This window comes from Pristiophorus japonicus, chromosome 14 (assembly GCF_044704955.1).
Source record: "Pristiophorus japonicus isolate sPriJap1 chromosome 14, sPriJap1.hap1, whole genome shotgun sequence".
Taxonomy (NCBI): domain Eukaryota; kingdom Metazoa; phylum Chordata; class Chondrichthyes; family Pristiophoridae; genus Pristiophorus; species Pristiophorus japonicus.
The window spans coordinates 186,803,073-186,816,803 of NC_091990.1; the positions used below are offsets into that span (position 1 = coordinate 186,803,073).

The 13,731-nt window shown below is 44.7% G+C and overlaps 1 protein-coding gene across 2 annotated transcripts in view; it reads right to left on the reverse strand.

Moving 5' to 3' along the window:
• The window catches only part of dennd2b (DENN domain containing 2B), a 489,686-nt gene that overhangs the window by 147,492 nt on the left and 328,463 nt on the right, over positions 1-13,731 (reverse strand). For both annotated transcript variants that reach the window (XM_070899957.1, XM_070899956.1), the window contains exons 8-10: positions 11,294-11,338; positions 10,884-11,068; positions 510-619 (exon numbers count right to left, since the gene is read on the reverse strand). In XM_070899957.1, coding sequence (XP_070756058.1) covers positions 510-619; positions 10,884-11,068; positions 11,294-11,338 — 340 coding nt within the window. The remainder of the gene's footprint in view (positions 1-509; positions 620-10,883; positions 11,069-11,293; positions 11,339-13,731) is intronic.

Here is a 13,731-nt window from a genome sequence, read left to right on the forward strand (position 1 = left end):
TCATCTCATCCTTCAAGTCATCCCAACCTCTTAATTAAAAGAAGGATGCCTCGAGGGAGGAGAGGACAGAAGTGAGAAAAAACCGAGGGGCAAAGAGTAAAAAACAAACCACTGGTCTGTACTTCAGTGCACTTGTAAGTGTAATGACATTTTCAATTTTGTGAAACCAGAAAATGTTGGAAAACTGCCACACATAGTCTATCATTTGTTTTTAGAATAGGGAATCAAATCATTTATTGGGGAAAAAAACTAATGGGAACCCCTCTAAACCACAGTAAAATCCATTACCAGGCCTGGATTCTTAAACCTTTGATGTAATAAACTGTAAATCCAACATTGTAGCTCGTTTGCACCATTTCTAACCTGGAACGTGCAGCATAGGCTTTGGGTGGAAGCATATAGCAATGCTCCTCTTTCTTCAATTCAGTCAAATCTAATACGAGCTGCAGAGATTAAACCCAATGTACATATCCCATGAATTGATTAAAAACACCCATCTTCTTCTTTACCTGGTAAAATCAGACACTGTGCTCCAGTCCTTGGCATCTGGAAAGCAGAACTGTGGGATTGCTTTCAATCGCTCTTCTGCTTCACGTACTTGTTTTGTTGGCCTTTCTAGCTGTGGAGGAGAAGCAAAATTGAGTCATGTAACATCGCCAACAGTTCTAATAATAACAGTCAAACCTTAATAGTACGTTCGGCTAACAGTATAGAATGTAACAACGTATCTTAGCCCAAGTGTCCATTGGATGTTAACAGTGCTCAATGCATCGTCGTTAGATTGCAACAGTCTCTACAATTCCAATACGTGAAAGTCTTTAGTATAACAGTCTGTATGGTAACATTGCCATATTTTAAAAATTCCAATGCTGCAACACAGTATGATACAACATGGGGTGAAATCACTTCGGAAGGACTGGTAATATTTTGTCATATTTAGTACTTTGTTCATGGAAATATCTTGTAACTATGTAAATAATGAGTATATGTAACAACAAATGACAAGGGGCTGGATTTTCAGTCTTCTGCCGCCACTGATAGCGCTCTGGAGAGGTGGCAGTAAGCACTTCCGGACCGGGCAGCCAGCTTCCAGTGCCCCGCCGGGGCATTCGGTGCCGGTTTTGAGGGGCGCTGAGTAGTACCGCCCAGAAATGGCGTGTTGGTGTGCAACTCCCCTGGTTGCGACTCCAGCTCGATTTTTGTTTGGTGCCCGACCCGTGGAGCTCCATCGGGCGCCCTGCTGGGAATGCCTGTGGAAGCTGGCGTTCCAAGTTGTAGCAGCTGCAGAGGGGTAAATAATGTCGATCTGAGGTAAGTGTGATTGGTTTTTTTTGCGATTTATGTCGCGATTGCGCGAGTTATTTATTGGGAATGTTTTTGGTGTTTTTTTGCTCAGGTTCCCCACCTGCTGAGGCCTCTCTTCGGGAGCTCCCAGTCCGGCTGTTTAGCTCGGGAGTTTCCCTTGCTCAGCCTGCCTCGTGCCCCAAAAGAATTGCGCAACGCCTCCCTGAGCAACCCGCTCCAAACTCCGGGCCCAGCTGATAAATTTTACGGCAGCAGACGCAATCCATTTACCGGCACAAAATTTACCACTCCACCCGGATTAACGTCGCAACCAACTATGTTTTAATTATAATAATGATTTTCAAAATGACCAAAAATGAGAAAAAACAGAATTAATTTCTTTCCTGGTATGCAGTGTAATAAAAATGTTTTCTTGTAAATTAGTAATGGTCTATTATAAAGTACTTTGATACTCTGCAATTGAAGCATCTTGAGGTATCTTGGAATTATGGGGTTTGTTTGTTTTTTCTCATAAATTGACATGATTCAGGGCTACTTATTATATAAAGGTTCATCACTCTACTTAATCCCAGAAACACTAAATATGAATTTTTGAGGGGTTTGGATAGAATAAATAAGAAGAAACTGTTTCTACTGGCAGGAGGGTCAGTAACCAGAGGACACAGATTTAAGGTAATTGGCAAAACAACCAGAGGGGAGATGAGGAGAATTCTTTTTACGCAGCGATTATGATCTGGAATGCACTGCCCAAAAGGGTGGTGGAAACAGATGCAATAGTAACTTTCAAAAGGGAATTAGATATATACTAGAAAATTTAAAAAATTGCAGGACTATGGGGAAAGAGCAGGAAACTAATCGAATAGCTCTTTCAAACAGCCAGCACAGACCCAATGGGCCGAATGGCCTTCAGCTATGCTGTATGATTCTGAATATATATGTATTATATATTTAAATGTATATAAACCATGCCAATACTGTAGTTGGATAATCCTCACACTGGGGGAGAAAGTCAATTCACAGCCGCCCATTTTGCTTGTGCCCAAAATTGCCATTAGACCTCTGAAGTTCACATTGTTCGATCTGTCATGCGCTGGAAGTGCACCAGATATTGTACTGCCTCAAGCAGCTTTTATTTGTTCAGGGCACCCATCTGAAACAAGCGTTTGGCACTTGGAATATGCAAATTCAGGTCCTAACCCGGTTGTAGGACCCCAAATGTGACAGTCAGGTAAAAAGGGCAGATTGTGTGTTGTGCTTCATTTAACAGCCTTTCAGTCGGGCCTGGGAACTTATCCACTTTCAGAGCCGCTAAACCCTTTAATACCTCCTCTCTCACTATGTTTATTTCATCCAGAATATCACACTCCTCCTCGATAGCAGTATCTGCATTGCTCCTTTCCTTTGTGAAAACAGACACAAAGTATTCATTAAGAACCCAACCAACATCTTCCGCCTCCTCACACAGATTACCCTCATGGTCTCTAATTGGTCCTGCCCTTTCTTTAGTTATCCTGCGCTTAATATATTTATAGAACATCTTTGGGTTTTCCTTGATTTTGCTTGCCAAGAATTTTTCATGCTCTCTCTTAGCATTCCTAATATCCTTTTTAATTTTACCTCTGAACTTTCTATATTCTGCCAGAGATTCTACAGTATTTAATCGTCGGTATATGACATAAGCTTCCCTTTTTTTCTTTATTCTCCCCTGTAAGTCGCTACACATCCAAGGGGCTCTAGAATTGTTATTCCCAGCCTTTTTCTTTAAGGGCACATGTTTGGTCTGAGCCCTCCGGATCTCCTCCTTGAATGCCTCCCACTGTTCTGACACTGATTTACCCACAAGTAGCTGTTTCCAGTCCCCAAAGCCAAATCACGTCTCAACTTAGCAAAGTTAGCTTTTCCCCAATTTGAGACTTTAATTCCTGGTCTATCCTTGACCTTATCCATAACTACCTTGAATCTGACTGAATTATGGTCACTGGCACCCAAGTGCTCTCCCACTGATCTCTGGAATAGGTTGGGGCAATGTCCCGCACACTCCCCGAGATAGGTTGGGGCAATGTCCCGCACACTCCCCGAGATAGGTTGGGGCAATGTCCCGCACACTCCCCGAGATAGGTTGGGGCAATGTCCCGCACACTCCCAGAGATAGGTTGGGGCAATGTCCTGCACACTCCCCGAGATAGGTTGGGGCAATGTCCCGCACACTCCCCGAGATAGGTTGGGGCAATGTCCCGCACACTCCCCGAGATAGGTTGGGGCAATGTCCCGCACACTCCCCGAGATAGGTTGGGGCAATGTCCCGCACACTCCCCGAGATAGGTTGGGGCAATGTCCCGCACACTCCCCGAGATAGGTTGGGGCAATGTCCCGCACACTCCCCGAGATAGGTTGGGGCAATGTCTTGCACACTCCCCGAGATAGGTTGGGGCAATGTCCCGCACACTCCCAGAGATAGGTTGGGGCAATGTCTTGCACACTCCCCGAGATAGGTTGGGGCAATGTCTTGCACACTCCCCGAGATAGGTTGGGGCAATGTCCCGCAGTGTCACTGGACTAGATGTAATGGAGTAGCGGCGGTCCTTCAAATGAGCCTGTGCTATGCGACCTTCCTCATGTCACCCTGCCCCCGCTCCTGTTGCTTTCTACTTCCAAATGACCAGCATCCCTCAAGGGACCACTCCATGTCAGGCCATTGTCTGGAGGTGGAGGAAGAGGAGGATACCGATGAGTCGACTCCGGCGCAGCATCAATCGACCCCTGTTCCACCATCGGCACTCAGCTCCTCTGAGGACGCGTAATGTTTTCGGGGTTCGATGAATTCGAGGCTCCTGGGACCAGTGGTGTGCAGCAACGCAGTGCTGGGGTCGAATCCCGCATGCCATCTCTCCGGAGGGTGAGTCAGCAAAGTTGGTCTGCTGACAGACCGGCAGATGTGGAACTGGACATGGTGGGAATGTCCAGGGAGAGCATCCAGGTCAGCCATCAGCTCCTTGATGTCTTGGGTACGATTCCCGCGAGGGTTGACAGTCTGAAAGCGACCATTAAGGAGGTAGGGTCGCAGATTGTCAGTGCGAGCCGTGATACCAGCGAGGCTATCAATGCACACATGGTGGCCTCCAGCAGTGACAGTGGAATCCCGGAGAGTGTGGCGCGATCCCTTGCAGAATTTGGTGCATCACAGGCACAAGCTCTACTTCAACTTGGGCAGGTGATGGTCCATTAACCCTGCCGCCATACTCTCTGCGTTCCCCACGGTCACACCCAAACTACCTGTGACAGGCGACACCGATCAAGAGGCTAGCCAGTCAGAAGCCGAGTCGTCCACACCACGAGCTGTTCCAGTGTTTCCCCAGACGGTGTCTCCATTGTCTCTCCCCCCAACACAGCAGCCTTGCTGCACATCATCTTGGTGCCACTTTTAGTAGGAGCAGCAAGCAAGGGAGGGGGATAAGGGGAAGGGGGGGGCAAGACAGTGGGAAAAAATAGTGGGGCAGGATATGATCTTGTTGATGCAGATTGCATCATATGTTTTATGTTATAGTGTTATTATGTTACAGATTATGTTAAAGTATCACACTGGATTATATTGTTGATAATGTTGTTGAATGATCACACTGCTGGATGCAGATCATTTTATTTTATCTAAGTCTCACAATAAAGGTTACAAAGTTTACAATGTTACAATGTTTAATACATTGTTTTTGTTCATCTTAATCATTCCTGTGTAGTGTCTCACTTGCAGAATAAGAGGGGGAATAGTCAACATGGTGGGACAGAATGGCCAGGCAACGCTCAAATGTGCCCTTCACTCTTCAAGCAAAGCGTTCAATTATGAGCTGCTGACGTAAGGCTTTTGCAGCAGTGAAATCGCCACGATGCCTCCCCTGTGGTTGTGGTGGTGGTGGCATGGGGTCCTCGCCAGGCTCCTCTTCCTCGTCTTCCTCCTCCTCCTGCTCCCCCCCGCCCCCCACCTTCTGAGGTGGTCCAGCAATCCCCATTGGCAATTCCTGTCCCCTCATGGTGGCTAAGTTGTGTAGCATGCAGCACACCACAATGAACTCAGCGACCTGCTGAGGGGAGTATTGCAGGCTGCCTCCAGAGTGGTCCAGGCATCGGAAGTGCTGCTTGAGCACTCCAATTGTCTGTTCGACGATGTTGCGTGTGGCTGCATGGCTCTCATTAAAGCGATGCTCGGCTTGTGTCTGAGGGTTCTGGAGGGGGGTCATGAGCCAGGTGGCGAGGCCGTAACCTTTGTCCCCCAGCATCCAGCTCTGACCTTGTGCTTGATGCTGGAACATGCGTGAGACACTGATCTCACGCAAGATGAAAGCATCATGGATGCTCTCTGGATATTGGGCATTGACTGCCATGATGCACTGAGTATGGTTACAGACGATCGATACGTTCATGGAGTGGAATCCCTTTAGTTTCGGTAAACCTCTGCATTCTGTAAAGGTGCTCGCAGGGCAATGTGTGTACAGTCAAGGGCACCCTGAATCTTAGGGAAGCCAGCAAACCGTCCAAAACATAGAGTCCTTTCATTCTGAGCCTCCTTGGTCATTGGGAATTTTATAAAGTCCATCCTGCTTATGTACAGTGCAGTAGTCACCTGATGAATGCAGCGATGTGTAGTGTGCTGCGAGATGGAGCATATGTCCCATACTGATGCCTGAAAGGAGCCAGAGGCATAGAAGGAAAGTGTCGCAGTCACCTTCACATCGACGGGCAGTGCAGTCCTGTTGCCGCTGGTAGGCTGTAGGTCTGCCTGTATGAGCTGGCATATCTCTGTGACCACCTCTTTTCGGAAGCGCAGCCTTCTAATGCACTGTGCCTCAGAGAGCTGCAGGTAGGAACGATGTTCCCTGTAAACTCGTGGGGGGTAAGGCCTTCTCCCCATATGTCTGCGATCTCTTTGATTACTTTGGAAATGATCAACAATAAGCCGCCTTCCAGCTTGAAGCCACATGGCAATAACAGCCAGGATTACTACCTCCTGACCTAGCATGGCCCCCATCTTTTAAAATGTCCTTTATAAAACAAATTTAAACTCACATAAACTTCACAATCGATAGTATGCAGTAAGCAGCGATCTTCTCCCAATCCTTTAATCACTCATAACTCCAACTTTCTCCTTCGTTTTCAACATGGTGCAGTTAGCGCCTGATGTGCCCGGGGTCTGTTTGGTTTTTCTGGGCGGGTTCTCGGGTGGACGCTAAATCGGGCGGAATGCTCGAAAGTTCTGCCTGGGGCACTAGTGCTCAATGGAGCGCAAATCAACCGGAATCCAGCCCTACATCTGCTAAATCAAGCTATCTAACTCTGTTGTATAATTCTGTTTTCTTTTTCAACAAGTCTCCTATCTAGCAGGAGCAGATTATATGTGGTTATGTGTGTACACATTTTTTTCCGAGCGCACCTTTTGTTACAGTGCATCCAGCTGTTTGTGTTTCCAGTAACCAGCCACACTTTCCACACACACAGACAGATATTTTTAACCACAATGTGAGAAACATTACATTTTTGGCCAATTTCAAGTTCAGAAAGATAAACTGGCCTGCTGAAGAATTAGAGCCAAATTTGCAATGTTGAATTAATAAATACAGGTTACTAACGAAAACCGGCTGATCTTCAGTACGTTATCATTTGCTTTGCTCTTTACACCTTTAATTATACAAGTTATTTTCTGCTGCCCTTTCTTGATTTGGATTCGCTACCTGTGCTGGTGTGCCTTTGTTCCCATCATTCAGAAACAGATGGTAGAAAGGTAAAAAGCAATAGTGGAAGGTCGAGTAAACAAAGGCAAGAAACAAAAAGGGCCACACTACATCATAATTCTAAAAGGACAAAGGGTGTTAAAAAAACAAGCCTGAAGGCTTTGTGTCTTAATGCAAGGTGTATCCGTAATAAGGTGGATGAATTAACTGTGCAAATAGATGTTAACAGATATGATGTGATTGGGATTACGGAGACGTGGCTCCAGGATGATCAGGGCTGGGAACTCAACATCCAAGAGTATTCAACAATCAGGAAGGATAGAATAAAAGGTAAAGGAGGTGGGGTAGCATTGCTGGTTAAAGAGGAGATTAATGCAATAGTTAGGAAGGACATTAGCTTGGATGATGTGGAATCTATATGGGTAGAGCTGCAGAACACCAAAGGGCAAAAAACATTAGTGGGAGTTGTGTACAGACCTCCAAACAGTAGTAGTGATGTTGGGGACGGCATCAAACAAGAAATTAGGGGTGCATGCAATAAAGGTGCAGCAGTTATAATGGGTGACTTTAATATGCACATAGATTGGGCTAGCCAAACTGGAAGCAATACGGTGGAGGAGGATTTCCTGGAGTGCATAAGGGATGGTTTTCTAGACCAATATGTCGAGGAACCAACTAGGGGGAGGCCATCTTAGACTGGGTGTTGTGTAATGAGAGAGGATTAATTAGCAATCTCGTTGTGCGAGGCCCCTTGGGGAAGAGTGACCATAATATGGTGGAATTCTACATTAGGATGGAGAATGAAACAGTTAATTCAGAGACCATGGTCCAGAACTTAAAGAAGGGTAACTTTGAAGGTATGAGGCGTGAATTGGCTAGGATAGATTGGCGAATGATACTTAAGGGGTTGACAGTGGATGGGCAATGGCAGACATTTAGAGACCGCATGGATGAACTACAACAATTATACATTCCTGTCTGGCGTAAAAATAAAAAAGGGAAGGTGGCTCAACCGTGGCTATCAAGGGAAATCAGGGATAGTATTAAAGCCAAGGAAGTGGCATACAAATTGGCCAGAAATAGCAGCGAACCCGGGGACTGGGAGAAATTTAGAACTCAGCTGAGGAGGACAAAGGGTTTGATTAGGGCAAAGAAATAGAGTACGAGAGGAAGCTTGCCCGGAACTTTAAGACGGACTACAAAAGCTTCGATAGATATGTAAAGAGAAAAAGGTTAGTAAAGACAAACGTAGATCCCCTGCAGTCAGAATCAGGGGAAGTCATAACGGGGAACAAAGAAATGGCGGACCAATTGAACAAGTACTTTGGTTCGGTATTCACTAAGGAGGACACAAACAACCTTTGGATATAAAAGGGGTCAGAGGGTCCAGTAAGAAGGAGGAACTGAGGGAAATCCTCTTATTAGTCGGGAAATTGTGTTGAGGAAATTGATGGGATTGAAGGCCGGTAAATCCCCAGGGCCTGATGGACTGCATCCCAGAGTACTTAAGGAGGTGGCCTTGGAAATAGCGGATGCATTGACAGTCATTTTCCAACATTCCATTGACTCTGGATCAGTTCCTATCGAGTGGAGGGTAGCCAATGTAACCCCGCTTTTTAAAAAAGGAGGGAGAGAGAAAACAGGGAATTACAGACCGGTCAGCCTGACCTCAGTAGTGGGTAAAATGATGGAATCAATTATTAAGGATGTCATAACAGCGCATTTGGAAAGAGGTGACATGATCGGTCAAAGTCAGCATGGATTTGTGAAAGGGAAATCATGCTTGACAAATCTTCTGGAATTTTTTGAGGATGTTTCCAGTAGAGTGGACAAGGGAGAACCAGTTGATGTGGTATATTTGGACTTTCAGAAGGCTTTCGACAAGGTCCCACACAAGGGATTAATGTGCAAAGTTAAAGCACATGGGATTGGGGGTAGTGTGCTGATGTGGATTGAGAACTGGTTTGCAGACAGGAAGCAAAGAGTAGAAGTAAATGGGAACTTTTCAGAATGGCAGGCAGTGACTAGTGGGGTACCGCAGGGTTCTGTGCTGGGACCCCAGCTGTTTACATTGTACATCACTGATTTAGACAAGGCGATTAAATGTAGTATCTCCAAATTTGCGGATGACACTAAGTTGGGTGTAGTGTGAGCTGCGAGGAGGATGCTATGAGGCTGCAGAGTGACTTGGATAGGTTAGGTGAGTGGGCAAATGCATGGCAGATGAAGTATAATGTGGATAAATGTGAGGTTATCCACTTTGGTGGTAAAAACAGAGAGACAGACTATTATCTGAATGGTGACAGATTAGGAAAAGGGCAGGTGCAAAGAGACCTGGGTGTCATGGTACATCAGTCATTGAAGGTTGGCATGCAGGTACAACAGGCGGTTAAGAAAGCAAATGGCATGTTGGCCTTCATAGCAAGGGGATTTGAGTACAGGGGCAGGGAGGTCTTACTACAGTTGTACAGGGCCTTGGTGAGGCCACACCTGGAGTATTGTGTACAGTTTTGGTCTCCTAACTTGAGGAAGGACATTCTTGTTATTGAGGGAATGCAGCGAAGGTTCACCAGACTAATTCCCGGGATTGACATATCAAGAAAGACTGGATCAACTGGGCTTGTATTTACTGGAGTTCAGAAGAATGAGAGCGGATCTCACAGAAATGTTTAAAATTCTGATGGGTTTAGACTGGTTAGATGCAGGAAAAATGTTCCCAATGTTGGGGAAGTCCAGAACCAGGGGACACAGTCTAAGGATAAGGGGTAAGCCATTTAGGACCAAGATGAGGAGAAACTTCTTCACCCAGAGAGTGGTGAACCTGTGGAATTCTCTACCACAGGAGGTTGTTGCGGCCAATTCACTAAATATATTCAAAAAGGAGTTAGATGAAGTCCTTTCTACTAGGGGGATCAAGGGGTATGTCGAGAAAGCAGGAATGGGGTATTGAAGTTGCATGTTCAGCCATTAACTTAGTGAATGGCGGTGCAGGCTCGAAGGGCCGAATGGCCTACTCCTGCACCTATTTTCTATGTTTCTATGTTTCTATCTTACTTTGTTCCCCTAATTATTGTTTGTCTTTCATTTTCCTTTGTCACTCCACTTTATCCTCATGTTCACTGATCAAAACTCGAGGTGTGGTTCACAAAGGACGGTGACCAGAAGCAGGAACAGCAATAATAATAGCTGCTAGAATCCTTATCCAAAACTGATGCCAAATTGTCTATGTGCAATGAAAAGAGTTACAAGAATGATTCCAGGGATGAAGGACTTCAGTTACGTGGATAGACTGGAGAAGCTGGGGTTGTTCTCCTTGGAGCAGAGAAGGTTGAGAGGAAATTTGTTCGAGGTGTTTAAAATCATGAGGGGTCGGGCAGAGTAGATCGAGAGAAACTGTTCCCATTGGCAGAATGGTCAAGAACCAGAGGACACAGATTTAAGGTGATTGGCAAAAGAACCAAAGGAGTGGGACTAGCTGAAGTGCTCTTGCAGAGAGCCGGCACATGCTTACGGGCGAAAGGCCTCCTTCTATGCTGTAACCATTCTATGATTCTAAAATAGAACGAGACCCCACAGACAACGAAGTTTGTAACTTTGCTGGTCACACAGAGTTTGACAATGAATACAGGAATTCCTGCTGGCGTGAAAAAGCTGTAATCAGAAAGTAGATTAAAATCATTCAGGACATTAACTATTGGAAGGTTATTTGCAAAAGATTCTTTACCTTCTCAGCATAATAAATACCGTAGGATTTTGGACATTTGTTTGGGTTACCATTTTAAAGACTGACATTTCCATGCTGATTGTCACAAATCTAGCAATTATATTGATCACTGGGCTCTTTTAAATTATAGCATTCACCTTTGGAAACTGATAGGATACTTCAGGGATATAAGTGTTCTTTGAAGGCTTTTTCTTCAGTGATATCACCACAAAATATTCAAAAAGTTCCCGCTCCTGCCACTCGATGAGCTCTCGTTCTAATGTGCGGTAACGGGGAGCTTTCGTTAGCACTGATTGAATGTGGACCAAACGTTGTGTGTGTGCTGGAAAACAAAAGAAAATCCAGATACAGTTCACAGTGTTCTTCATAGTCAACAAAGAAAATGGAATGCAAGTTATCACGGAGATTAATCTGCGGTTTCGAGCTTGAGACACAAAACCAAAATCTACCCACTGTGGCATGGAGCAGCAGAACACAGCAAGGACAGTGTTACACAGGCACAAAGGAAGCAGCAGGCACTGGGATTCAATACAGCGTGACCTCTCACCTTTAAACCTGTCATCCGAGTCACTCTCACTCTCACTGTTCTCATCTGTGAAAGAGATAAAGAAGTCGACTGAATTTTCCAGTAAACCAAAACAACATTTAGTTGAGGAAAATTCCACAACATAGACTAAACAATCCTTGTTCCTGCAGCAGCTGTTAAAAGTTTAGCTTCTTTGAAAATAAAATGTTCACCGTAGAATTTTCTGCGTTAAAGGAGTGGTGTGTAAGGCAGTAGGTTAGCCTTCGCTTACTTAGCCACCCTCATAATCAGCTATTTAAAAAAATCAAATTAGTTTAAAGAATTCTAAAGAACAAATACTCTTTTGTGAAAACAAAGACAGCTGATGTCACAACTGGGTATAAAATAGCACACAAAATGTGGCTGAAGTGACTCAAACACCACTGTCCTGCAGGGTGATGATTGTCTTTATACTGTCGGGCTCAATAACTACTCAAGATATGAGGGATATTAAAGATTGTATCTTCTATTCGCTACATGGCAAATCTTAATCGCATCCATGCTGGAGGCAGGGGCCTGGGAGGAGATGTGGAAAGTATCAAGCAATGGGACATAGCACTTGAAAATCAAGCCTCAGGCCATACTCATACTTTCTGACAGCCAGTTATGCAACAGTATTGGCAGTGAGCAAAGCCTGAGGCCAGGCTGTCCCTTTAGTTGCAGAGTGATGCCTGCTACAGGGTTTCAAAAGTGGAGAAAATTTTACTTGAAGAGTGTCACACTGTAATGTCAGAAAACTATACTTTCTCTTTAAATACAGCAATTTTAAGTACGTCAATGAAATAATAAAGAGGAAAATGAACTTAAACTCTGGTTAAATTTCTGCTACTTCCAGCTGGGTCAATATGGACAAGGTTAAAAACCCCAGCAAGTATTTTGTTTGCTTACACTAGATCGCTAAACAATTCTTTGCCCAAGTCAACTCTATCATGTTTATGGCATTCTAAGTACATTTAGTTACAGAGGGTTATGAAGATACAACACAAGTCAGCTGGTATCTCTGCTGTCTGGAGTCAGGAAAATCTACACAACTGTCCCACTCCCACCCCTGGGAAAAAAAAGCTAGAATATTTAAATGGGTTGTAACTTTTTTGACAGCTTTCCACATACAGACAAGAAAAAAATAAAATGATTCAGGTACTTTGGCCAACTTTTTCAAACAATACTATTGTTAAACAACGCTTACAGATTTGGAATGCTGGGTATAATTGACACCTGGCTGTGGGATGAGTTCACAACGTTGCCCTTTAATTGTGAAGCTTCCCTTTAATTGTCCTCATCCTTTTAATTTGTATTTACATGTAATTTTACTCTGCTACCACTAGTGTTCTCCCTAGACCCTTGTGAGTTTGCACTGTGAATAATTATGCATGTAAGTTTACACCAGAGAAGTAAATGCTATTTGCACTTGACGTTCAATGAGGGACTCTCACCAGTTCTGAATGATTTAAAATTAAGTTAGACCTGTAGATGGAAATCACCCCCAAATGTTTTCCTGTGATAAACTCTGTTGCAACATGGTGTCACACCTACACGTTTGGTTAAGAGCTCATTACAAATAAGAACATAAGAACATAAGAATTAGAAACAGGAGTAGGCCATCTAGCCCCTTGAGCCTGCTCCGCCATTCAACAAGATCATGGCTGATCTGGCCGTGGACTCAACTCCGTCATTCAACAAGATCATGGCTGATCTGGCCGTGGACTCAGCTGCACTTAGCCGCCCGCTCCCCATAACCCTTAATTCCCTTATTGGTTAAAAATCTATCTATCTGTGATTTGAATACATTCAATGAGCTAGCCTCAACTACTTCCTTGGGCAGAGAATTCCACAGATTCACAACCCTCTGGGAGAAGAAATTCTTCTCAACTCGGTTTTAAATTGGCTCCCCCGTATTTTGAGGCTGTGCCCCCTAGTTCTAGTCTCCCCGACCAGTGGAAATAACCTCTCTGCCTCTACCTTGTCTATCCCTTTCATTATTTTAAATGTTTCTATAAGATCACCCCTCATCCTTCCGAACTCCAATGAGTAAAGACCCAGTCTACTCAATCTATCATCATAAGGTAACCCCCTCATCTCCGGAATCAGCCGAGTGAATCGTCTCTGTACCCCCTCCAAAGCTAGTATATCCTTCCTTAAGTAAGGTGACCAAAACTGCACGCAGTACTCCAGGTGCGGCCTCAACAATACCCTGTACAGTTGCAGCAGGACCTCCCTGCTTTTGTACTCCATCCCTCTCGCAATGAAGGCCAACATTCCATTCGCCTTCCTGATTACCTGCTGCACCTGCAAACTAACTTTTTGGGATTCATGCACAAGGACCCCCAGGTCCCTCTGCACCGCAGCATGTTGTAATTTCTCCCCATTCAAATAATATTCTCTTTGACTGGTTTTTTTTCCAAGGTGGATGACCTCACATT